The sequence below is a fragment of the Poeciliopsis prolifica genome, unplaced genomic scaffold, assembly GCF_027474105.1.
Source record: "Poeciliopsis prolifica strain line A6 unplaced genomic scaffold, Auburn_PproV2 SCAFFOLD038, whole genome shotgun sequence".
In the NCBI taxonomy this organism is placed as follows: domain Eukaryota; kingdom Metazoa; phylum Chordata; class Actinopteri; order Cyprinodontiformes; family Poeciliidae; genus Poeciliopsis; species Poeciliopsis prolifica.
In genome coordinates this window covers 2,270,114-2,296,967 of record NW_026562413.1, presented here as the reverse complement: position 1 = coordinate 2,296,967, position 26,854 = coordinate 2,270,114, and the positions used below count along the sequence as shown (strand labels likewise).

General features: G+C 38.8%; 1 protein-coding gene across 2 annotated transcripts in view; it reads left to right on the top strand.

Moving 5' to 3' along the window:
• The window catches only part of LOC129374974 (solute carrier family 45 member 4), a 44,640-nt gene that overhangs the window by 13,302 nt on the left and 4,484 nt on the right, over positions 1-26,854 (top strand). For both annotated transcript variants that reach the window (XM_055053702.1, XM_055053703.1), the window contains 12 exons: positions 727-1,937; positions 19,494-19,682; positions 22,240-22,419; positions 22,499-22,689; positions 23,023-23,200; positions 23,294-23,755; positions 24,646-24,917; positions 25,017-25,178; positions 25,793-25,892; positions 25,980-26,060; positions 26,134-26,264; positions 26,678-26,746. In XM_055053702.1, coding sequence (XP_054909677.1) covers positions 1,631-1,937; positions 19,494-19,682; positions 22,240-22,419; positions 22,499-22,689; positions 23,023-23,200; positions 23,294-23,755; positions 24,646-24,917; positions 25,017-25,178; positions 25,793-25,892; positions 25,980-26,060; positions 26,134-26,264; positions 26,678-26,746 — 2,322 coding nt within the window. In that variant the 5' untranslated portion in view covers positions 727-1,630. The remainder of the gene's footprint in view (positions 1-726; positions 1,938-19,493; positions 19,683-22,239; positions 22,420-22,498; positions 22,690-23,022; positions 23,201-23,293; positions 23,756-24,645; positions 24,918-25,016; positions 25,179-25,792; positions 25,893-25,979; positions 26,061-26,133; positions 26,265-26,677; positions 26,747-26,854) is intronic.

Sequence of the window (26,854 nt, the reverse complement as noted above, 5' to 3'; positions counted from 1 at the left end):
CCCTATCAGCCCTCCTCCTGCCTTTCTCTGTGAAGCATATTAATAGCTGAAGGCTTTCCATCGTTCCCTCACTTATTTTTTTTTATTTTTTTCTGTCTGTCGTTTTATATTGGCTGCACACACAAGCCCTCTGTTCCAAACAGTAGCTCAGTCTGACGACGCTTCAGGTCGTCTACCACGTTGCATCTTTTCTGTCCAGTTTCAAAGACTGTCTGAGTGTCTGCGAGGATGAATCATGTGTTTAAACTAATAAAAAAAAATTTGACTCTTTTCAAAGGAGAGAAGACATGAATGTGTGTGTCTCTCGTGGTATCTACCTGTAGGCAAACAGGACAAACTTACAATTGAGGTTTGCTGCATCTAAATACTGGCGTATATTTTAGTTTTCTTAAGTTTTTGAATATTGTTTTCCAGCCTCTCGCTCAGACCCAAAAAGGCTCTTTGTGAGCTCACAACCTTGAATTTACAAAGAAAAATGTCTCCATTCAAAATATCCACACTTTAATCAGGTGTTTGATTTTTTTTTTTTCCTTTTCTGCAAAGTCTTTCCTCTGCCTACATCCCCCAGAATGCTCTGCAGTTTAGTAAATATTCTACATATTGAACATATTGCATATAGCTTCTTTTATTTTTATTTCCATGCTGTTGTTGTCATGCCTAAAGCAATAACCTTCTTAATTACAATCTTTTGAGTCCTGATGTTCTGATTTGTGCTTCTTTCACCAGATTAATCAGCCAATCGATGGGGATTTTTACAGGAGCTCCGCCCGCCATCACCACCCGCCCTCCTCCCCCCTCCACCTGCAGCCTGTCGCCCGCCCCCACCCACACCATCGTCCAGCCCCCCAGACACAAAATGACTCTGGAGCTCACCGAATGGTCTTCTATATGGATTTTTACTGCTTGTAATAGACAGTAAAGAAAAACAAAGCCGCAAACCTCAATGACAAAAAAGCCATAAACACCCTATGCACCCACACACACACATGCACACACCCACAGACACTCTCACACACAACACATGCAAACACTGGCATACCAACAAACCAAATAAATGTTCAAGCAGTATCTCACACACCTCCCAAGCCAACACAAAGAAGGAAACGCACAAAGCCGCTCTTGGAATGTACCACTCACTCTTCCAGTGAAATACAACTGCTCGCTTATTTTTGGGGGATTTCGTATAAGCCTCGGAAAGCTGATTTGCATTTTTTAACTGGGTGGAAAACAAGAAGGATTTAATTTGAAGTTGCAGTATTTTGTTTTGATTTTATTTTTTGGAGGACAACTTGTTTGGGGCACAAGTTTCTTTTTGGCTTTCTCCTCTTTTAGATCTGAGAAAATTCTTGATAGATTGAGAAATTGTAGCTTATTCTACAGTCATTTAACATTTGTAGGCATTTTATTTTAACTAGAACTTTTTGTTGTTGAATACTTAGAGGTCAGTCTGTTACATCCACTGGTTGCAGTTTGTAGCTTGACAAAATTTGAGTGAATTGCTTTAAGGAACTTACTGTTAGTTTAAAATAAGCTGCAACAAACTTGATACAATAAGTTTGTGTTTACCTTCAGGAGTTGCAAAATATTCACAGCTTTTTTGCGCTAGAAGGGGAGTTTTCTCGTTGCGTGCATGCCCTCCACCATGCCTCCGCAGAACACAGAGGCTGACACAATGCAAGTCGGATCTCTGGTTGGCGGGATCGGCGCCAAGAAATCCAGCGCATCGGGCCCGGAGGAGGAAAAAGCAGGAGCAGGCGGCGAGGCGGATGGATTGGGGGGTGAAGGAGGAGGCAAAGGAGGGGAGGAGTCGGCAAGCGAGGGGTCCATTGAAGGTATTCCCTTGAAGAGATGGGTGATGCACGGCGCAGTGATGTTTGGCCGAGAGTTCTGCTACGCCATGGAGACGGCGCTGGTGACACCTGTGCTGCTGCAGATAGGTAAGTCACTGGAACTGTCGTTTTTTTCTGTTCTTTCTAGACTTTCAGTCTGAAATATTGTCTTTCAGCTCTTTATATCTACAGGGTCGGCCATAAGTTTCCATACATAGAAAAAAATAAACACTTATATTGGACAACCGTTTTTATTTTTATTTCTGTGTAATCGCTGCACGTCTTGGACCACTTCCTGGTTGATCTGCAACATTTTCAGTTTTCTGAAACTTGCAGATAAGTTTTGCCACAGTGTTGTGTGTGTGTGATGCTCGTTCAATGTTTTCTGTTAAAGTTTCGTGCAGCGACTGCTTCCCGATCCAGCCATCAGTATAATTTCAATTCTTTGCTCTTTTGTCAAACTCATCTTCTTGGGTATTTGAAATATAAAAGAAATATACATTTTACATTCTCCCATGTATGGAAACTTATGGCCTTCCCTGTATATTGAAGCACCTGTTGGTTTTGGAGCCCCCAACATTCTACAAACATCCATAGGTTTTTATTTTTAAAAATGTGTGGAGTCATAATTGCAAACTTCTGTCTATAAAACTACCTTTTAACTCAATTTTTTCCCCATAAGAGGCAAAAATAATCTGTTGATTATGGATCCCGCTACAGACTTGAGATAAAATTGTAACATTTTTGAATGTTAAAGCCGGGAGGTCTTGGTGTTGTTAATCAAGCTTGTGAACATGCCGATCATTGTGCCAATGGCAGAAAAACAATTCACTGCTACAAGAAAACCGTTTATCCGCCATTATCAGCGGCTATGCTAACTAGCCTGAGCATTGACGACAGGCTCCGGGGAACAGAGGGTGTGAGCAACATGTACATGAGATTGACTGACAGGACTAAGACCCTCCTCCTCGCTCTGATTGGTTGTTTCTGTCCAGGAGTGGCATATGTCAGCAGGCAGAGCCTTAATTAATACATATTTTTTGGCACTCTCTGAAACAATGCAGAAAGAATCAAAGCCTTCACTGGAGCCACACCTGCTATGAAAATTTATCAAATTAATATGAGAGTGGAAAAATGGTTACGAATAAGTTAGAAACTCTTTAATAATCTGATTTTCAATTGATGGTGTGCCCCTCTTGCTGCTTTCTTTCAGTGCCTCCCCTCTCTAAATGCCTTCTCCTCCCTCAGTGACCCCATCTGATCTCCTACCTTACATAACTAAGAAGCCATTTATAGAGAGGTCACTCAGGCCACCGCGAAGCCTGTCTGGCCCCCCAAGGTGGGCCGATGGCGAGAACGAGGCTTAAACACGCCTGGATGTTGCTCAGGGTGAAAGAAAGTTACGGAAAGCTAGAATTATGTGTTTCCATCAAATTTTCTTAATGCATAAAACTACCACACTCTAGAATAATTACCTGAGATGTGTAAATGAGTTTCTGTTGCGTTTGTGGCATTAAACTGAAACAGTTTGTATAATTTTATCAGCGTAACACTGTTTCAGGCCAGCCTGCTGTGGATTCAGACTGCTGCATGCTTTTGTTCTAATTTTAGCCCTGATTTAGCTGCCTTAGCCTATTTTTTCAGATCAGGACACGTCTGAACCCTTCTTAGTAAAATTTGAAATAGCTGTGAGGTACAAATTGTACCGATTAATCCCCTGAAATAAACAAATCTGAATCAGACAGAGTTTTGACTCTATCTCAGATTTATCACTGAAGGAAGAAAACTAGTTGAGCTTTTTTTTTTTTTTTTATCATTCCCTTTGAGATTTTATTTTGGAGAACATTTGCAAGCAAGCAGCACATCCTGCTGCAGCCGCTACCCATTTCACTGTGTTTCAGATGAATGTAATTGCAATTATGGATTATTAATCCTCCAATTTAGGACTATTGACTTGAAAGAATCCAAATGATTTATGTCAATTACTGTTGAAGCTTGTGTCAGCTTATGTCAGACTGTAGGAAAGTTCTTGGCTTCTTGTGTGGAAGTTTTCAGGATATTTCAGTGTTTTTTAAATCAGTTTTTCATAATGGATAGCATAATGGATAAATAAGGGAATAATTGTCATTATAATCGCATTATTAGTGTGCGCAGTATTGTTGCAAGGAATGCTTGGAGTGCAATAATGCTTGTCAGATATACTTCAAGTGTCATGAACTTGCATTTCACATGCTAATGTGATATTCAGCCAGTTGGAGAGAGTCTCACAGCAGCAGATGGTCACACAGTGACGGGCACTTATTGTATTGTTTATTGTTATCTTCAACATTTTCTCACTATGATAAATATTTTGATTCAACAAGACAATAATAAATGCCATTCAGTGATACTTAAACTGGCAGCATTGTCAGAAATGTTATTTTTTACTATATAGTCCTCTTTTGATTTCATGAAAGCATCAATAATAGATTTGAAAATATGGTTATTGATAGTTTCCTAAAACCGTTTCACAAAAAAGAAAGAGTTTGTAAATGGTTTTTTGCCACATGAAATTTTAAATGCTATTGCCCACTTGATCACTTTCGCTGATGAGCGAGCGAGGAAAGAAGAAATTCTGTTTGTATAAATGGTCATCATTGCAATTTTTGCAGATATTATCACAATCTCTAAACTTCCTAATATCACGCAGCCCTAAAAGTCATTGCAGACTCTGACTGCTCTGATAGCTGCTTCCTGCAGATCAGATGATGTTTGCTCATCAAAATAAATAAAAATAAGTGCAGTTAAGACGAATGGTAGCTTGAAGAAAACGTATAAACATCTTATGCATTGTTATCCACCGCTGACATCTTCATTTTACTTTTTATTGGTATTGTGGCCATTTGTGCTAAATTTTGTGGATTGTAAAATTTCTACCAATTTTGTTTTCTTCTTTGGGTAGTCATAATAAATTTAAGCTGGTTTAGAACCAAACTTTGTAATTAATTTTTGTATTTGGAATTGTTTACGTTAAGTTGTTAATTGTTAGACCCTCCCATTAATCTGAGTAATTAGGAAAACACCCAGTGCTTGATGGAGGTCTATTGTTTGGTAAATGTCTGGTGTGTTGACGGGAGGTTTTGTAAATTATTTTTGATCACTTCTTAGTGCTTCAAACATCAAATTGAGATTATTTTTCATTTTTGACTAAAGTACCAGGAATTTTTAGTAATTATTTCGTCTTTACCTTTACAAGAAACAAATTATATGTATTTTTACAAAACAATCAAGTCGGAAGTGCGTGCAAATCAAACCATCTGTCACCACCCACAGCCTTTGTTGGGAAGTTTGGTTTTTGGTGCGACAGGTGTCATGGATGTATATTATTAGAGATTGATGTAACTTGTCACCTCAAGCTTATTTCTGTTGACCAGCCACAGCTACAGATGAAAATATTCCCCTCCAAACCCACTATTGTAAAGTGTTGACAGGACCATTGTGACAGAGTTGAAAAACTGCTGACAGGACAAACAAGGTGGCAGCAATGCAGAAGCACTTGGAGGGGAAAATATTGCTCAGCATCGGGCTCTGTTTGGAAGCGTTTTCATGTTTTCTTTGCATTTAACTTCTAAATCTACACAAACATTTATAAGCCACTTATATTTTCTGATCAAGAATTAAAAACAATCTACATTGAGGCACAACAACACTTACTGTACTTTTATTTTCCCAGTACAGTAAGTGCTGAAGACTGAATTAGCTGGGAAGATGTTGAGCTGGTTCACCGAGAGTTAAACTTTTGTGTCGGTGTGTGTAACCCCTCAAGACAAAGGTCAGGGGAACGGAGTGTGTGCAGGAGACGCAGCGAGATGAAGGAGCCCTTATTTACACGGGGGAGAGAAACGAGTAGGAGCCGCTCATCCTGTGTGGGAAGCTCTCTGCTGTTCACATTCATGCACACAGACGCTTCCCTCAAAGCTAGGACAAAAAGCAAATACTGAAATCATGAGCTCCTTTCAGAATGAGCTGGCTGTCGAGCTGTTTGTGATGCAATTCAAGCTTTGCTTGAAGGTAAACCTATTTCTAATTCCAAACGTATCCCATCGTACCTTGATTTCTGCATTGTATTCTTTTCTGTTTGATACTTGACGCTTACTGTAGCTAAGAAATGCGTTTTGTTTTTACTTTTTTTCTATAGTTTACATCTTGTCCTCCAAATTGGGCTCTCAGAACACAACTTACTAAAACAGTGCAAGATAAAAAAGGGTTTAAATTAGATTATCTTCCAATAACTTAACACTTAAATGTGATCAGAAAGTAGCTGAATTTATGCAGTAATGTCAGAAATTTAAGTGTTATAACTTTAAAAGTTTTTTTTATTTTAGTTGCAGTGACTTGTGATTTATTTGTGCTAGGCCTCAGACTTAAATTACTGTCTGAAGGAAGACTACCTAGTGAGATGAGAGGGAGACGGTGGTGCAAAGGGGCAGAGTGCTGCGTTGCTCCTTTAAGGATGGGCCATTACATAAGAGTCCTGAGCGCTGAGCCCAAAAGCAGGTCCAGAAAAATCTGATGAAAAAAAAAACAAAGACAAATTATGGGAAAAAACTGACAAAACGATGATCAGCGACAAAATATTAATGTTTTAAAGAACATGAGGGACCGCGTCAACATCTTCTGCAGAGATGAGACTGAATCTAAAGACACGTCGCAGAAAATAGGATTTATTTTAGCTTTTTTTCTAACCAGTAATGTGCAAAGTAGAAAAAAACTCCATTAAGTTGAAGACTAGAAAGAAATGTCGGTCTTATGCACACGCCCTTATTTGAAAGGGTGTGCAACATGAGACAGTCATAAACTTGAATCTTCATGAATGTTTGCGACTGTTGTCATGAAGTGTCATTTGATAAATACGACACTTTTAATGCAACAGTTACATTAAAAGTTGCATTTTCCTTTCTTACCTGACCTGTTTTGGATGAATTTTGACTTTAGCGATGCAACCAAAACACTGCAGACCTGGCAGAAGGACAGCATTTTTAGCCTTCTTTGCTTTTCCAGAAGAGATTACTACAGTCCAACAGGAAACGTCCTTGTGCTCAGTGTGGATGTACGCCTGGAAGGAGCAGCTGATTATATTAAGGTGTTTCTCTCTCTCCTGTAATAGAATTCAATATAATCATTTAATGCTTAATCTCTGATGCCATTTAATCACTTTAGCAAATCTTCATTGTGCCAGCCAGTTTACTTTACTGGCAACAACCTCAATCGTTTTCTCTTCTCTACCACTCACCCCCTCACATTAGCAGCAATGCTAGACTTCTTTTTATAAGATGACCCCATTCCAGCCCCTAGTTTTTTATGTAGCGAAAATATTTTGTCATATTAGCTGTTACCCTTTTAAAGATTTCCAAAATACACCACACCGTCCTGCTTTATCGTGGCAAATCAGCCTGATCTTGCATTGTTTATACTTGCATGCCAGGTAACCTAATCCGCTTGAGGGATCCCGTCACGTTGGCCGCTCTAATCCAGTGGATGACCTTGGAGACGGGGTTATATAAATGACTGACTTCGTGTCACGGGGACTAATCACCGTAATCTGACCAAATCATTAATCGAAGTGGAAGGGCAGCGGAGATGGTGGTCAAACCTACAAAAATGCATCTTTTCTTGCTTTACAGAAATTTAAAAAACGAGGATATAAAATGTAAAAAAACAACATTTCTATAGGGAAAGATTGAGAGTCAGTTTCTCGCCGTGTGAATTGTGTGAAAAGTGTGAGGCACTTTCAGCACCAATCCTGGTTTTCTCACACATTCTGTCAACTCAGTTAAAGAAACTGATCAATTTATCACTTCGGCGGTTATTTAAAACTTTCTATTAGTAGGTCCACTCCAGTAAGTTTACCTTCTCACATAGTCAGCAATTACATGCATGGGATTGCAGCAATAGTAATTAAGACAAAAAATGTTTGCAAACTGGAACTGCAAGCAGTTACACTGAGGATTCAATCCCCCTGAAGAAGCACATCTTTTCCAGGCGTCATGGACCAGAATAACAGCAAATCAGAAAAAAGGCTGTCGGATTAATGGGTGTCATAGACCTGGGCCTGTAAACTCAGCACAGCTTTTTCTAAATAAGCATTCTCTAAAAGTCAGATTTTTAATAAATATTCTAAAAATATGGATGTAAACACCAAAATTTCTTTATTCCCAAAAAGGTTTTGGTTGTTCCAAATATATTTTTTGCAACCTTCAACAAATTTTCTAAGTAACTTTGACTTAAAGCAGTGATGTTAAATTCATTTTTGTTTTGGGCCAAATCAAGATCATGGAGGCTCTTAAAGGGCCGGTTGTGCCAGAATGTATCAATAAAACCTGTTCACAAACTCTTAAAATATCAATGAATTCTTCAAATTAAATAATATTGAATATCTTTTCAGTCCCTCCAGGATTTTTTGCCTCTTTGATTTTTTTACAATAAAACTCAAAGTATTTGTGGGACTAATTTGGGAATATTTACCATATCTGTGCTTATTTATGATGTTAAGTGCGACTTTTCATTATTTGCTGCATAGATCATGGACTATAATGTGACATCAATTAAGCCTGAGGCAGCTGTTTAGTACAAGTAAGAAAGTTTTAAAAAATGTTGAGAAAAATCTGCAATAACCTTCCAATTATGTATTAATGCAAAAAAGTGCAGAGATTTGTTGTTTTTGTATAAATTTCCACCATAATTCTCAAGAAACCGGAGGGACTGATTGTAATAATTTGCCAGTGAACAGATAAAAACTGCTCTGATTGATTGATAACATAATATTTCAGCACATTTAGTGTTTAGTCTAAAATCCAGAGGGCCACATAAAAAGATATGACGGGCCAGATTTGGCCCACGGGCCTCAAGTTTGACTTGTGTGGCTTACAAGTAGATTTTTTTCTCTCCCTATTTTTTTTTTCTTAGAAGTAATTATAAATGACCTTTCAGGGGTTGACCTAAATTCAAAGTCCAAATAAATGGAAGCTCAGAGATATGCTGATAAAACAAGATGGTGGGCTGACAAACTGAGGGTTTGATCAGCCGATGTTATTTGGAAAAAAGTCATTCAGATAAAGAGATTGCTTCCCTGATATCTTACCAACTATTTTTTGTCCAGTTTCTGGTGAAAAATATTAAAAAGTGTCTTAATACACAACAAATTCAACCAGTTAATCACATTGATTTATTTTCCAGCCCTACTTTTAAGATTATTACATCTGAATTGGAGGTTTCTATGCATTGTGTGAAAGGTTCATCAGGGCTGCAGCTCAGTTCAATTGTGGCTTGTTTGTGTTTTTGAAAAGACGAAATAATACTCTCCTCCCTCATAAGACTCACGTTGTTTTTGTTTTCCCATGAAGTAGGTGTTAAACTAGTTTAAATATGTGAGGAATGCTAAACTGGATAGTGTGTTTATGGGTTAGCATGTCAGCATATTGTTTCTCTCGCCTGCCTGTCAAACTGGGTGGAATCAATGAAAAACAAAAGAGGTTCCAGGTTATGACAAGGGACAAAACCTAGGAGGAAGTGCAGAAATTTTTTTTCCGTTGCTTTCATTCCTTTAAAACCAAAACTTGGGTTTTATCCAAACAGTGAATGTGAATAGCAACAGCTGCGTTTCCATTACAAATGTGTGCAAAAGACTTCTTGACATTCTGATCATGTAAAATATTAAATCTATTAAATAAGAATGCAATTAAAATCATGGATGTAAATGGTCTCAAGTCGTACAACCCTGGAAAAAATTAAGAGACCACTGCAAAATGATCAGTTTCTCTTTATAGGTATTTGTAAGATTAAAATGAATATTGTTCTTTTATTTTATGAACTACGGACATCATGTCTGAAATTTCAAGCAAAAATGTCGTATTTATTGGCAGAAAATGAGAAATTGTCAAAATAATGAAAAAGATGCCATACTTTCAGATCTCAAATAGTGCAAAGAAAGCAAGATCATATTCGTTTAGAAGCAACAATACTAATGTTTTCTTTCAGGAAGACTTCAGAAGTCGTCTGCAGTTTCACAGAAGAGCTGTGGCTTCAACACTTTTGAATAACAAACTTGATTTTTGATGAAAGCTTTTTGAGCTCTGCTGAATCCAGCTGCACATTTTCCAAGGCGGCCAGTGCCTACAAAACACCGTGTTGCTGTTTTAATCAAACTGGCGTGATGCAAAAAAAACAAAAAACAGTGTCTCCAATGCAGTTTTGCACCAATTTCAATAGGAGCGCTTACAAAATTGACATAATTCCTTTCAGCAAATTTATTTCTATAAGAGTTGGTCTTAGTTTTAAGTTGGAGCTGGAGGCGAATCAAATTAATGGGCATTGTTCCATTCCTCTTTATGGGGAAAAAAAAGAGAGTTGAGCTGAAAAACAAGCTCAAGTCTGAAATGAAAACATTCCAGTTCCCTCAAATGTTTGTGAGAAATGGAGAACGACAAAAATAACTGAATCCCGCAATCAAGTGGGTGAAAAGAGCTTCCTCTGTAGGGCGGCTGAGCCCAGTCCAGGGCCCGATGATGATCTCTGTCGTTCCTCAAAGTAAAACCGCTCCTCTTCCTCATCAGCGCAGGTGTCTAGGTTCATCAATCAATCGGTCAAATTTTATTTGTATAAGTGCTTTACATCACAAAAACAAAGCCATTGAACATAGAATCAACAACCGAAACATTTGATTTTAAGTCCAGTCACATCGTTAAATTGTTAACAGATTATGCTTCAAAAGCAACTCCAAACAGGTGGGTTTATAGTCTGGATTTTAAGGAAGTCAGTGTTTCAGCAGTTTTGCAGTTTTCTGGAAGTTTGTTCCAGATTTGTGGTGCATAGAAGCTGAATGCCGTTTCTTCTCATTTGGTTCAGAAGACCTGAGAGGTCTGGAAGGTTGAAACAACAGCAGCAGATCTTTAATGTTTTGTGGTGCTAAGCCGTTCAGTGATTCATATACTAACATAAGTATTTTGAAGTATATTTTCTGAGCCACAGGGAGCCAATGAACTGGGGTGATGTGCTCTATCTTCCTAGTTTTAGTCAGGCCGCCAGCCGCAGCGGAAAATCTCTTTTGCAAAAATTTCCTGACAACAATATAGTGAAACGGTTACAAAAACACATTCCAACATCAATAACATCAATAAATTCAAAACAGTGGCACTTAGACTTTGTTTCTGCTAAATCATTTCGAAAACCCTTGAGAGAATGAAATGAGACCAGCTCTTTCAAATAAAATTTATGCTGAAGCCGGTGCTGCTGTGAAATGAAAAGCTTTTCTTTCTTTTTTTTTTTTGACGGGAGTCGGTGCAGACTCCGGGAACGCTCAATAAAAATACGTCCTGTGAGCGCAGGTGATTCAGCCCCACAGGCTCCTGATAAATGAAGGGAAATCAAGTAGGGAGGAAACATTCTTAGTAATGTCTTCGAAATAAAAAGATGCCAGTGAATCCAATGTCAAATGGAAGGAGTACAATAAACAATATTCAGTAATTTGTTTCACTGTATCTGACTGCAGTCCAAGTGATTAAAATTGAATAGCAACGTCTGGGAAACTCACATGATTAAACAGAAGACATGCTATGTTGACTGGAGATTTTGTTCTGCTTGAGACTTTTTACATTAAGAAAAGCAGAAGTTATGTGAAATTTGTGAGATTTTTCTGCTACGTTCACTGAAAATCTTGAGAATAATCAGAGAATCGTGATTGGAACGTGTTTTTACTTCCTGTTTTTACTTCGTAACATTTGTAAACATCATTTATTTTTTTTACATTTCTGATAGAAGAGTTGTGTTCTTGTCACTTAAGATTTTTAATTGTATCTTTGTTTTTATGTGATTGTATATTTACAAGAAGTGACTCAAAACTTAATGATAAAAATAAAAAAAACTTTATACTTTGTTTTTTTTAATTTTACCTAAAAGGAAAACCTGAATAAATTAAGCTACCAGCAGCTTCAAGCTGTGAGGCCAACATACCGAAGTTGGAGCTCCATGAATTGGGAGAATTTTAGTAAGAATTTGAGCCAAAGAAAGTCGGAGTATTTTCAGAACAAAGTGGAATTTGTTTCACGAAGACTGTAAACTGGAGAAACACTAAGATCATTGTCCATCACACTCAAGTCCCTATTCTGCAGCTTTTTAAATGAAGTAAACAGGATCCTCACAAGATGCATTTGAGCTTTTTTCCTACCTGTTCTACACTTTCAAAATGCTATACAGCCAAAATCCATCACATGAAGCCTGCTTTGTTCTGGCACGAAACCCTGAAAAAAACAAAACAAACATCCAGAATTCAGCTTCGCTAAGATGCCTGACATTTATAATTTGCACAGAAGTGTCCGTTGTTAATTGCATGACCAAAAGTATGTAAAGTTACATAAGACCACCGACTGATCTGTGTCTATTGGCCTCATCGATCTCTTCGTTGGAAGGCTGCAGCTTCCTGTTGGTGGTAAGTCGGTCGCAGCCAGAAACCAGCAAACCTGCTGTTCGTCACATATGCTTTATATTAAATATGAAAAGTAACTCAATTTATTTGTTTTAATGTACAGAAGAAATCTGTGCAGACATTTCGAAACATTTTGTCGTGGTTAACTCTCTTCCCGTATTCGTCTCTGCGTCTCAGCAGGAGGCAGCTAGTTTACTGCAGTGCTGTTACATAACTCTGCTGACTAGAAGCAGCTGTGTGTGTGTGTGTGTGTGTGTGTGTGTGTGTGTGTGTGTGTGTGTGTGTGTGTGTGTGTGTGTGTGTGTGTGTGTGTGTGTGTGTGTGTGTGTGTGTGTGTGTGTGTGTGTGTGTGTGTGTGTGTGTGTGCATACCAGCTGGCTTCACCCGATCTGAATGCCACCGTATGGCAAGAGAACAGGGGGTAGGAGGGGATTTAGCACCTTTGCACAGTGATATGAACATTAGTTCATAGTGTCAACTCCTCTCCCAGTGGACAACTATTAATGCAGCTTCTCTAGTATTTCTAAGCTTGCTTAGTGAACAGAAACTCTTAGCTTGTGATGCATTTTTGTCCACATCAAATGTTCCTCTTTCAGCATTAATTCAAATATTGATGCAGAGGTTTGCACTGTAATGCACTTCTGTAATGATAACCTTGGCTGCTGGCTGTATTTGTCTTCATTTATGCAAAGCGTTTCTGTAAAAAGAGAGAGCGAATGCATGCCCTATGCATGATTGATAACCGTCTCTTACTGCTGGGAAGTGCTATGACTCACTCCTCTCCTCTCATTTTCTTTTTCTGCACTTTATAATCCCTGACATCATAAATGTTGGTTGAATTTGCTTTTAGCAGGTTTTTTTTTTGTGCCATTACATCACAAGGTTTTACCAGGATGTGCAGGATGAACGATGTTGTGCTTCCAGCTGTTAGCTCAACATTTACGAGGCCTATAAAGTGTCTCTGCTCTCTTGTAAAAATAGTTCAGCAAGCTTGGATTCAAACTTGGAATAATTATTAATTTATCCACAGATAATCAGAAGTTTATGTAACTTTTAAATTGAAACCCAAGATAAAACAAGAGGAAGATGTTTTTGTACTGCATTTGCGGTTTGCCTGAAAAAATAATTTGTGTTTTCATTGGAAAATAAGAAACAGAAGATTATATATAAAAAAAATAAATCCATACGAAAAAATAGAAGGGAAGTATTGAGAAGATACAACAGACATTTAAATGAATAATAAATATCAACGGGAACATGAACGAAGATGTTCAGTTCATGTTGGCTGCACTTCCAGATATTGAGATATTGAGTATATTAGTAGAAATGAGGCACTGTTACAGCATTGAGACCCAAACCATCCATTCTCACTTATCCACGACGAGGATGGGTAAGTGGGTAAGGTTAACAGGTCTAAGAGGGGAGCCTGGACCCAATTACACTCTCCAGCTCGTTTTGGGGATCCCAATTTGCCCAAAACACCTAAACGGACTCCTTTTGATGCACAGAAGCAACGACTCCACTTTGAGCTCCGTCTGATGATGCGGCTTCCCTCAAGCTAAATCTGGCACAGGAAGCTCCGTTGGAACATTTTGTATCCAGGAGAAATGTTCTTAAAATAATCTGAACTATCTTTTTTTATAGCTAAACAGTGCTGTAAGTCAAGACATTAGTTTAAAAGCTGTAAAATATTGAAATCCCTTATCTTAATTTTACCTCAGCTTCACATAAAACTTTTTGCATGTGAGTTTATTTCTATGCTGCAAAAGCACTAAATCTTACCAAGTATTTATATTTAATTTCTTGTGCAAGTGTCTTAGTACACTTTAAGTGAGATAAAACTAATTTAAAAGTAACATTTCTGCATGATGTAGCAGCTTGTTTGAAGACAATTGTTCCTTAATAATAATTAAAAGATAATAATTCCACTTGCAGATTATTTCACTTATAACAAAACATTTTTCCCTGTTATAAGAGAAGTAATCAGAGCGTAGAACTAGTACTTTTTCATCAATATTAGGAAATTGTTTACTTTAAATGAGCTCATATGTCTTGCTGAAAGCTACTTTTCCAACTTAGTTTTATGCATTAACAAGCGTACTTGTATTTGCACTAGAAACTAGACCAAAAATAAATAAGATTTTGTGGTTTTTCAATGTTAACAAATATACCAACGGTAGTTATGATCATCGTCATGATATTACTGCTTCTGTCACTGTCTTCATTACAGTTTAATATCAATTGATGCGGTGACGCTGCTAAGCAATAAGCAGTGAGATTTTGAATTATGAATGTCTAACTGTTGATACATCTGCAGAAAGCAGCAGTATATACAATAAATATTGAGATGATTGGGCTTGGTTTTAAAATTAAAGGACTGAGAAGATGCTATCATTTCAGATGCTAACAAAACAATGTCAGTACCAATATTTTATTGACCTATTAGTCCATCTGTTCACACTGTTTATTTTTAAAAATATACCTGCTTCCTTCCCTTTTTTTTCTTGTCCTCTTCGCCTCTCATTCTCACTTTGCTATTTCCTTTGTGCCCACTCTCCCTTTCACACCATTTCTCTGGCTGTTTTCAGCACGGCTGTCATTTTCCCTGAAATTTTCTCACGCCAGTGCAGGATATGAAGGGATTGTTTTGTGTTTATGGGAGTACGGGCAGGAAGGGAAGAGGCGAAAGTATGGGAGAAAACGAGGAGACAAAAGAAAGGAGAGGTTGTTGAATTTGACTTGAATGTTGGGGATTCCTGCTCTGCGGAGGGAGATTTTACCGATTCAGACGGGCTTGAGGGATAAGAAATTACATGCTTCCATCTTGATGCATAATTATAATTTGCTCACCATTTAATTAAAATGACCATAAATACACATTTAGCTCCTTTTCAAATAAATTCAAGCCTCTCATCTAATGAGTTTTCTTAGATGTTCACAGTAGACATGATGATGAGCGCAGACAAACTCCCTATTTTTGTTTTAGCTGTTTCTTCTTCTCTATTTGCTTTTCGGATGTTTCAATAACTCAGTTTCTTTTCTGCTTATTTTCTAAATCTATCTCTTTCTGTACACCAATCAAAATGTCCTAAAACTGACCACATTCGCTCACGAACTCCAGTCTGTCTCCCCCTGCAAACACAGAATCAAAGTGACAGAAATGTCAAGACTTTTTACCCTTAATGTGTTGTCCTGCAGAGATAATTGACAGCTGCCATTAGTAATTAACTGAGAATCATTTGTTTTCAGCTGCAATCATCCCCAGCCTTACATTTGGCTCTCGTGATGAGTTTACTGATCAGAAAAATATTGTAGTTTTCAGTTTTTAACTGGCTTTCGGGATCAATTTTGCTTAAATCAGAGGCTGATAGTTTTGTTTTTGCACCTCTGAATTTTATTTTTAAAAAATTGTGGGGGATGCTGTCTGTTTTTGCAACTGAGTTAGGGCTATTTTTGCAAAAATGACGTCCATTTTTTATTCTGATTTGATTCAGAGAAATCTGATATTTTGACTAAATTGATTTTTGTGAGATTATCAGTTCGTTTCCGTTAATATTTTTCATACAAAAAAGATTTTAGGAGGAAAACAGTTGTTCTCTAACAGAGTATATGAATTAAATGATACAAATCTTTATTTCTGTAAATTGACTAATAAACACTGATAAGGGTAAGTACATGTAAATTGAACATTACGTCTTCATTGTGCAAAATTAAGTGCATGAACTTCCATTTCTTTGACCGCATCATGCGCTCAGCAGCATGTAGCTTAGTTCATAAAGTTGACCTAATTGAAACCAATGTGATTTCTGGAAACGGCACACCAAAATTACACTTAAACAGTTGGAAAAACCCTAGACAATCTTTTTGGCTGCTGACCAGAGTTATTTATATAAAGATTAAACTAATTTGTGACCTGTAGGCCACAGATGAAGCACAAAGTTTGATTAAGTGAACGGTATCACCATCTTCTGAAGAAAACTAGTAAAAGATTTGTGGTAGTGTTTGTTCCAGTTAATTTTGAATTAATGTAATTTAGAGTATGATACAATACACCACTGAAAAAGCTAGCAGTCCCCAAATAACAGAGTGTGTGTAAAATATGTAGCTGCCTCAGGCCACTGCGACATCTGCACACGTGTTCAACAATATGACCAACTGGCCAAAGCGCTTAACTGTAATCAATATTTTGTGTTATATGCATGCATGAGCTACGTTATTAGTGCTATGTCCTTTGTATACAAGTAAAATAATGTAGTAACATGTGAGCTCCAGTGAGGAAACTCCAATCTGTACTCATACTAAAAAGCACAACACTCTTTCAGCAAGTTTTGAAAACCACTGGAGGTTGTTACATCCCTTCAGTGTTGGATAGACGTAAAGAAAAGCACAAATAACCTGTGCAGACGCTGATGAATGGTCACTTTGTACTCCAACAGCTGCACATCGAACACCATTATTTTTGCTGCGTTCATGGAGGAAATGTGCATAATAAGAAAAAAAAGGGCTTGATGACAGATGAGGCCGTTGTTATTTTTCTCACAATCAGTGAATCATATAAACTGCTTCAATCAGACTCCATACATCCGACTCCGTCTTTCGCATTTCCTCCTCTTCTCACCTTTATCCTGACTCTCCCCACCCTCCCTTTCTGCACCGTTTGATGTCAGCCCTTTCTCACACTCCTTCTCTCCGTTTCCTCCTGGACCTCTGCTTTTTTTTTTGTTACACTTGTTTCTGTTTCTAAAATACTTCCTGCGTCTTGATACTCTCACTATTGTTCCTCCTGCACATGTGCGTTTGCATCTACAGTAGCAGAACTGTGTGGGAACTGAGTTTTCGAATTGTTGGGAACAGACATGTCTTTATTTACTACATGTTGTCTGTGATTTTTTTTTTTTTTTGTATTGTGTGGGAACTGTTTACTAGAAACTGTTTTCCTGTTTTGATGTTGACAAACCGATTCTTATCTGTTGTTTTGTCCCATACTTTTCTTGGACCACTGATTTTGTTGATGTGTGTGTGTGTGTGTGTATGTTTTTAAGCTAAATACAGAAACAAACCTGGAGATAAAAAGTCTGAACAAGCCCCTCGGCAGGAAACACTTTGTAAATGGCATGGCCTTATTAGGTGATGGAGACTCTGTGGTGACAGAGTTCCCAAGATTGTGTCACTACAAGTGGCAGAGGTTGGGTCCAGTTAGCAAAGCCATCAGGAGAAATTCAGAGGTCAACATTTGTAAAAGACAATGGGAACATGACCTGTGTTATCTTAAATTGGGGCAAATGTCTTTTCACTGCAGGATTCTGGCTATTCTCAGTTCTGTCTGTGCAGGACTTGAAGTGCAAAACTGGAGAAAACAGAAACCAGCATTTTAAATGTGACACCATGGTTTTAAAAAGCCACTGTTGGATGATTTATCTCAAAAAGTGGAAGGCCTTCAGGGTTACAGCTCCTCCTTCTGGTGGTTTAAGAAAAAGGCAGTTAAAAAACTATCTTTAATCTAGCTCACGTGTCAAACTCGAGGCCCACCAGATTTGGCCCAAATGAGTTTAACTTGCAGATCTCTTCTACTGAAATAACATCCTTCCTGCAGTCATCACCACTGATAGATTAGGGATTAGGAAGTAGCTTAGCAGAAGTGTTTCTTTGCTGCTATTATTCAGAGGTATTGACGGCATGTGTGTCTTTCCATACGTTTACAGCACACAGTCCATTTAGCCAAAGCTATTTTCATCGGCCTTTATGTTTGAAAGCCTAACCTTGATGCTGGGAGGTTAGAGCATATTAATAATTTAAGAACTGATGACAGATAAGGTCAGATTTAATCTCCTTTTCCTTTGGGAATTTTTGCACAACCAACATTCATTACATTTAGATATTTATTGGAGTAATTCATGGCTAAAACTGGCTAAAATAAGAGCATTGGTTAGAAGAACAAAAGTTTAAAAATCATCTCCACGTTTTTGGCTGCAGATGAGTTCGAATTTGTTTGGATCATCTTATTAAAGCTTCTCCAGACCAAATAACGATCACTGTAATTTGGTTGTTTTTCACCTGAACATGGCAGCGACTTGTGCAGTAGCAATATGGATACAAAATTTCAGAAAGTTAACTCACAACCTGACAGGTAATGAAACACAAAGCAAGCAAAGTCAAAATACACAAAAGTCAATGTTTTTCTTTCAAAGGCAGCATTTGTAATGGTTGAGGAAAAGAAACAACAAAAACATTTTTCAGATGTACTTTTAATGATCTGGGACTTGTTGGTTCATTTACCCTCGTTGTGATAATTCAGTCTGGAATAAATCCTCCACCTTTGCGTGATCGGAAGATGTTGCTAAGGTTAGCAAAACAGAAACACTGTTCATGTCTCTAAAAATTGTAGCCAAACAGGTGCATCTTGATAAGCAGATTAATCACACAGTGTCATAAGTTTGTGTGTCATTCTTCATTTTGACAGTTATGGTATGCAAATACAGAAAGGCCAACTACGAACGGCTAAGAACCAGAGTGCTGTACCCAAGCATTTTGATGGAAAGTTGAGTGGAAGTTGTGTGTTAGAAAAAATGTGCACAAGCAAAAGAGATTCACAAGACTTCACCTGAATCCAAGACAACTGCACAACTCCTGCAATGCTTGTTTTAAACGACTCCTGAACCAACATCACAAGCATCTGTGGTAGAAAAACCACTGCTTTCAGATGGAAATGATTTTGCATTTCAAAGGAAATTTAAAATCCCAGAGTTGGGCTGCAGAGCGGTAAAGTTAGCCCTGTTGCCTTGCATCTAGAGGTTCTGGGTTCGAATCCCACATGCTGATACTGAGCACTTAATAATGTCTTAAGTGCTCAGTAGATGGAGATGGAACAGAAATAAACCAAGAAAAATAAACTTTTGGAATATATTGTAGCTCTATAATATAAGATTTATTCCTAAATTGAGTTACTTATAATGTTGATATCCTAAGTAAATTAGATTCACATGTTGCCTGCTGTGAATGTTTCCATCTAACATCCAATGAATAATCACGGTCATCTTGTCACATTTAGTGTAAAATTTCTTTGGTTTCTGGTTATGTTTTGGTTTTAAAGTGTAAAACACTTATTCCTACAAAAAGCGCCTTCTGCCCCCTGCTGGTTAAAGCAGGAAAACGAAAACAACAGTTGTCTGATTTAACTTGGGGAATGTCTGCTTGTCCGTCTGCAGGTCTTCCAGAGCAGTACTACAGTCTGACCTGGTTTCTCAGTCCGGTTCTGGGCCTCATGTTCACGCCGCTGATCGGGTCGGCCAGCGACCGCTGCACTCTGCGCTGGGGCCGGAGGAGGCCGTTCATCCTGGCCCTCTGCATAGGAGCCCTGATTGGAGTGGCGCTGTTTCTGAACGGGTCGTTGATCGGTGAGCACAGGGTCTTTATTGTTGTATTAAAACTGAGGAATTCTCTTTATAAATATTTATATATTTATGTATTTCTTTCTTAAAGGATACAAAATAAAACTCCTTCATGTTTCTAAGAAATGAACTTTTTCTACACTAATGTTATAAAATATTTATTATGATATTGTTTTGAAAGTTAAATAAACACTTGCTTTTGATATTAAACATTCTGGGGTTTTTTCAAATGTTTTATTTATTTGATTATGAAAAAAAAAATTTTTTTCAAAAATTAAGGAAATTCAAACTGCATGATCCAAAAAAATACATTTTAATGATCAAAAATATATAGTATACAAAAATTAAATAAAAATATTTAAAAATGTAGCCAGCTGATTTTATTAGTGACTGCAGGTTTTTGTTTTGAATTGGACAAAAATCAAAGAAATGGGTAAAAATCTAAACATATATTTGAAAATAATAGTGATTAAACATAAGAATTGTTATTAGGTTGGCATTTTTAAACTTACTTTTTTTTACATTTTGTTATAATATGATTCATCAGCAATGGTTGTGAAGCATTCATTAGATATTCTGACGAATGAGAAGAAAATTTAATATTTTCCAGAGTCCTAAAATGCAATCTAAGTGCCCAATTTTGTGGTGATTTATGTAAAAAGTAAAATAATTAAATAGTAACTTTATCCAAATAGCAGCAAATCCAACATTTCCAAACTCTTCATATTGCTGCCTTTCGCCTTCCTGTTATCTGGTGAAACTCTTGTTCTCACTTTCAGTTTAAATGAACCACAAATATGTCTCAGTTCCCTCTAAAAATTAGTTTCCTCTTCAAAAGCATTCTATGCTTTTGTCCTTTATCAATACAGAAACTTTTAAGTCACCCAGCAGAATCTACTATTACTACTACTACTATTAGTCCTACTACTCCTCCTACTGCTATTACTGCTGCTACTACTATTACTGGCTTTTATTCTTTCCTGAAAGTTGCCAATTAGGTCAAAGCAGCGAACAGCATCTGATTGTGAAAGACCCGTTTCAGCAGAGTTGGCATGGGAAAAACCAGCAACCCTGTGTGAGAAATGAACGAAAGAGAGCAAATGTGTGTGTGTGTGTGTGTGTGTGTGTGTGTGTGTGTGTGTGTGTGTGTGTGTGTGTGTGTGTGTGTGTGTGTGTGTGTGTGTGTGTGTGTGTGTGTGTGTGTGTGTGTGTGTGTGGCTGTAAATACATATAAATGTGTGGAAAACAGCGGGTGACGTGGGAAAACCTGTAGTAACCTGTCCATGATTGTGGTCGTGTGAGTGTGCTTGTGTGTGTGTTGACATGGGAACACCAGAGCCAGCAGTTCACAGGGAAACGGTTCCTGTTTGCTTCCTTCTCTCCACCAATCCCGGGTCACTTCCTGTATGGGTGCCTGGCTAATGAGCACTGTGGCTCCATTGTCTCACCCAAACACACACATGGAAGCACACTCTGCTGCTCCATCTACAAACACTTTCATTTCCTCGACCCTGATGGATTTGAAAAGTCATGCTGCGTCACACTGCGTCTCGTATCTTGCACTCACATCCTTACAGTACAGACTTCCGACTCTCCACTGTTCACACATATTCATGCAACTTCTCCCTCGGGGCCCCCAAACTCATTGCTGTGAGTATTTTGAGAGAAAAACAGACAAGGTCACCCACAACATGCAAATGTGACCTGTTCCTGCACTAATCTAGGTCATGCAGCTATTAAGTCACAAATAAGTTATTGATCATGTGTGTCCAGCTGTCATTATTACCTGGTTTATCTCCACAGAAGCTCAAATATCAGGGATAGCAGGAGTTGTCTTTGTGAGTTTTCACAATTTAATAACATTTATCTTATATGTTCATATTATATATTTGATATATAATTTCTCTTTGGGATTAATAAAGTATTAATGAATTTAAAAATGTTCTTTTCTTTTTTTTATTCTTCCTTTCCTTCTTTTCAAAGTATATGAATCATGATCCTTTATGTCAGAATATTTTCCAGAATGTTTTTGATTTTCTTAAGGCATAAAAAAATGTGGGGGAAAAAATTTTGTGAACTTTTTTTTCTAGGTGATCAGTTGTAATTTTCTCCAAGTAAAAGGTACTTATTTGGAAAATACATCATTGTATTGGTCTTTAGGGGTTACTTGATGTCACAATATTTATATTTATTTACCTACAAGAGTCATCAATTGCAGAAGGAGGGACTGAAGATTCCTGAGTTGCTTTTTCATCTGTCTGCCTTATGGGATTTAACAAAGATTTTCTTGCACTTGCAGTGGATGGCCACCAGTTGGTAGTGTATTGTAAAATGCATCAAAGTCCAGTTCAGAGGTCTGTGTGCATTTATAACAAGAAAGACAAGAAAATGGCTTTTAGACAGCTGTCCACTGCTACGCATGAAAGGGTTAAATTTATTGACATTTAGTTGAGTAAAAATATCTTAATTTAGCTGCTAATGTAGACAACGTGTCGTGGTTCTTTCTTTACTGATACGTGTTTCTAATCGCCGTTTCACTGTTTTCCTTCTTTTGCCCCGTCAGGTCTGTCGCTTGGCGACGAGAAGGGCAGACAGCCAATAGGCATCGTTCTCACTGTGCTGGGCGTCGTGGTGCTGGACTTCTGTGCGGACGCCACAGAGGGACCAATCAGGGCGTACTTGCTGGATGTCGCAGATACGGAGGAGCAAGACATGGCGCTCAACATCCACGCCGCTTCTGCTGGTAAGATCCGATCCTGTCATCTCAGATGGTGCATATAAACAAACCTGATACTTGTCTCGTGACACCTTTGTGTTTCCAGGCCTCGGCGGTGCAGTCGGCTACGCTCTTGGCGGTTTGGACTGGACACACACGTTTCTCGGAATGATCTTTAAGTCCCAGGAGCAGATCTTGTTCGTTTTCACTGCCATCCTGTTCACCATCTCGGTGGTTCTCCATCTCTTAAGCATTGAAGAACTGCAATATTCGCCGCAAAGCGACCGGCTCGATCAGGTACTGTAGAACGGAACCAAAGAGTCGAGTCAGCCATCGTTTCCTTATAGTTCTCTTCCAAGGTATCTGGTTGTCTTTAAAAAGGTTTGGATCTCCAGGCTTTTCTGTCCATTCACTCCAGTTATTTGTTGTTCCTTAAACACTTGTTTCTTTCTATTGATTAAAGTTAGTGTTTACTTTCCTTGTTTTTGTCAATAACACACTGCTCAACAATTTATGAAAAGGCAAAATTAAAAAATATCAACTAAAACTGTTTCCTTTGGAGGAAAACATAAAGAAATGAGAGAAATTAAAAAACTCTGTGCCGTATATTTAAAGTTAATCTCATTTCAGGAGAGTCCAAAGTCCAACCACCTGCAGCCGTCAGCCAATGGCAGGCCTGGACTTCTTGCTCCCACGCTGGAAATGATCGGTGAGGATGATACGATAGAAACCTACGACTTCTACGATTACGGTGACGATCATTCAGAGCAAGGAGACATGGACTTTCTGGAAGTAGAGCTAGTCAGAAGTAAGTTAAAACCAGAAGATATGGTTCCCATTATTGGCGTGTCATCTAAGAATCTTCTTTTTTTCTCACACTTCCTTCTTGTCATCCTTTCAGGTAAAAGCGACAGCGTTCTCGCCATGGCAGACGCCACACTCGACCATCTGGACCACGACGCTCTGTTCCTGTGCCACCTGGAGCCATCCATCTTTGCCGAGCGCCTCTCGCCTTACCACGGGACTCCCCCGAGGATCCCGTCCTTCTTCAGCCCCGACCACAGCAGCTCCCGTCCGCGGCTCGCCAGCATCAGGCGCAGCAGCAGCGCGGGAAGCGAAGACTTTCTTCGCCCCCACCACGCCAATCAACACACACACACTCCTGCGCCCAGGATCTCCCGCCTGTCGGCTTTCCTGCAGGAGATGGAGAACGATGACGGGCAGGAGGCCCTGCTGAACAACCAGCTGAATGAGCAGCGGACTCTGAACGGGCGACTGTTGGCCAGCGTGACAAACGCAGACACAGGGAGTTCAGACAGGCTGAGCTCTAAAGGACAAGCACACCGCGCCGGGATGGTTAAAGGTCAGAACCTCCACAAGCCAGCGCCTTGCAAATATTATGCAGAATTCACATTTTGTGACAGAACATTTTCGTACTCTTTCTAAAAACATCTCAAACGCTTAGAAAAAAAACACCAAGTCATTTTTTGGCAATAAATACATTTTTTCTGTCTGGAAAACGAGACATTTCTAACACCTACTGATTGTAACGTCGCATATTAGCTCATCACTTAGCAACTCCATTGAAGTCCAGCCCATCAATTAGCATCCCATGCGAAGCTCCAACATGTTTGGTCAGTCGGTTTTACTGCTGTATTTGCTGTACAGCAAATGGCTGCTGGAAAAGACGAGCGTTTTATTGTTGACCTACTTATTCAGAAACCACTTGCTACATTCTTGTTGGTTGTGCAGGAGGCTCAACTTCTTCTTTTCAAAGATGAACAGTTGTGTAAAGGTACATGTGTTTGCAGCCATTTTCACCTGTGAGTGTAAAAGTTGAGTTGGGGGCGTGGTCAGCAGCAGCTTATTTGGATTTAAAGTGACAAGACGTCCTAAAACTGCTCAAGACAGAACTGAGCAGACTAAAATCTCATTTTCTAATAATCAATTTGTGCAAAACATGGAGCAAACATGTTTTGCTTTGCCCATAGACGTTCATGGAAGCAAAATAGGTCATCCTTTTCACATTTTATCAGATTACAACCACAAGCTGTAGTTTATTTCACAGGGAGTTGATGTGATAACAACATAATGAATAGTTAGAAAGTGTTAGAAAAATAATGTGTGGCTTTCAAACTCTTACAAATAATTGTCTGAATATGTTATGTGCCTTTTGTATTTAGTTAGACATTACATATGATGTTTCTTATATAAAACTAGATTTTATCTCAACAAAATTGCCTTTTTGTCCAGCCGCCAGCACCGGAGCTCCCATGCGACAGCCGCGCCGCCATCACACCTTCTACCGCCAGCCGTCCTGCACCTTCTCATACTACGGCCGCGTGGGGAGCCACCGTTACCGCTATCGCCGAGCCAACGCCGCCCTCCTCATCAAGCCGTCTCGCAGCATGAACGACCTGTACGAAGTGGAGGCCCGACACCGGAGGCGGAACAGAAGGCGGAGCAGACACCGCAGCGGCAATACGAACTCCTCCAGCGGGGACACAGAGAGCGAGGAAGGCGAGGTGAGGACGTCGAGTTGTAATCAGGCCGCATTTGTCCAGATGATGCGTCTCTCCTTGTCCGAGCGCCTCTTACTGGAGACGTTTTGTGTGTTTGCTCAGGTTGAGACCTCCGTGCGTCTGCTGTGGCTCTCCATGCTGAAGATGCCTCCAGAGCTGCTGCGACTTTGCGTCTGTCACCTGCTCACCTGGTTCTCCATCATTGCTCAGGCGGTGTTCTTCACAGACTTCATGGGACAAGTCATCTACGAAGGAAATCCCACTGTACGGAACTAGCACAACAAACAATGGGGTTTGGTGGAGTAGATATTCATAGAAAGTATCTTGCCCGAAGTTGACAGCAGATTTGTTGCCTGTTTTTAATGCACCATAATATAGTTCAGATATTACATCTATTTTGAAAAGAGCTTATTCAAATAGGTGCAACAAAGCAAGGAAATGCTAAAAAAGGAAGAAAATATTTTGTGCTCATATATCCAGCCGGGCAAACAAACTGATATAAGAATAGGGGCACATGTACAGTCAAAATCAAAGTGTCTTTATTCTCCAGGGGAGATATTTAGGATGAACTGCAGCACACTACACAAAAACAATATTAGTAATCACCACAAATAAGTGTGTATGCATGCAGACTTGAAAATATAAAATGTAAAACAGGTTAAACAGAAAGCTCCTAATATAAAATCATTGTAATGTCTTTTTTTTTTTCATGTTTTCTGCTGATCGAAAGACAATAAAGTTTCATGTAAAAGGAGGCAAGCACACCATGTTACCAAACTATTACTTTCCAATTAGTTAATATAAAGGAAAAACTAAGCAGCCATGTTTAATTTCACAGTGAAATCACTTAACTCATCGTTTCTCCTGTTTCTTCTCAGGCTCCTGCTAACTCAACCTCCTTAGAAAATTACCACAGAGGTGTTCAGATGGGATGCTGGGGGCTGGTTATTTACGCCATGACTTCCGCGATATGCTCAGGTACCTGCATGCCTGTATTTAAAGTATTCGACATGCTCTGGTGCGTTTTCACTTGACATGGCTGAGCCTGCTCACGTTTCTTTCCAGCTGTTCTTCAGAAGTATCTGGACAACTTTGACCTGAGCATCAAGGTCATCTACATCATGGGAACTCTTGGATTCTCAATAGGTAAGAGGAGCTGAGGCCGAGGAGCAGAATGAGGTAGAATTAGCCCAACGTAAACATGTTTCTCATTCGACAGGAACTGCTGTGATGGCAATCTTCCCTAATGTGTATGTTGCCATGGTGATGATCAGCACCATGGGCCTCATCTGTATGAGTATCTCGTACTGCCCCTACGCGCTGCTGGGACAATATCACGAAATGAAAGAGGTGTGGAGATTTCAATGCTGACAATTTTTTTGGGTGTCTGTTTTTTTAATTTTCAGCTTTATTTGGTTTGGAAACTTTAATTTCTTCATGAAGAATATAAAAACATGCTTTTTCTGGTCTTCGTTTTGGTGGATGCATGTGTAAAAACCAAAGTTCTCTATAGGCAGAGCAGAGGAGGCTTCCACTTTAAGATGTCAAATTAGCTGGAATCCCGTTTTGCATATTTTTCACATATTCTGATTTAACAGACTTTTTTTTTTTATTCATTTAGAATCGCATAAGCATTATTATTTTTTAAAAAATGTAAAGCATTATCACCTATTTAGCTGAATAGTTTTGCTGGAGAGGCAGTTGTGCATTTAATTCGGCTGCTATTCAGAAATAATGACTGACTTTTTTTTACCTTCCTGCAGTACATCCAGCACAGTCCTGGTAACTCCCGCCGAGGGTTTGGGATCGACTGCGCCATCTTGTCCTGCCAGGTGGGTGTTGCTTATTAATTTATTCAACATTAAACAGTGTAATTAAGTTCTCCCAAACTGAAAACAAAACCTTATTTTGAAATATACCCATTAATTTGGACTAAACAA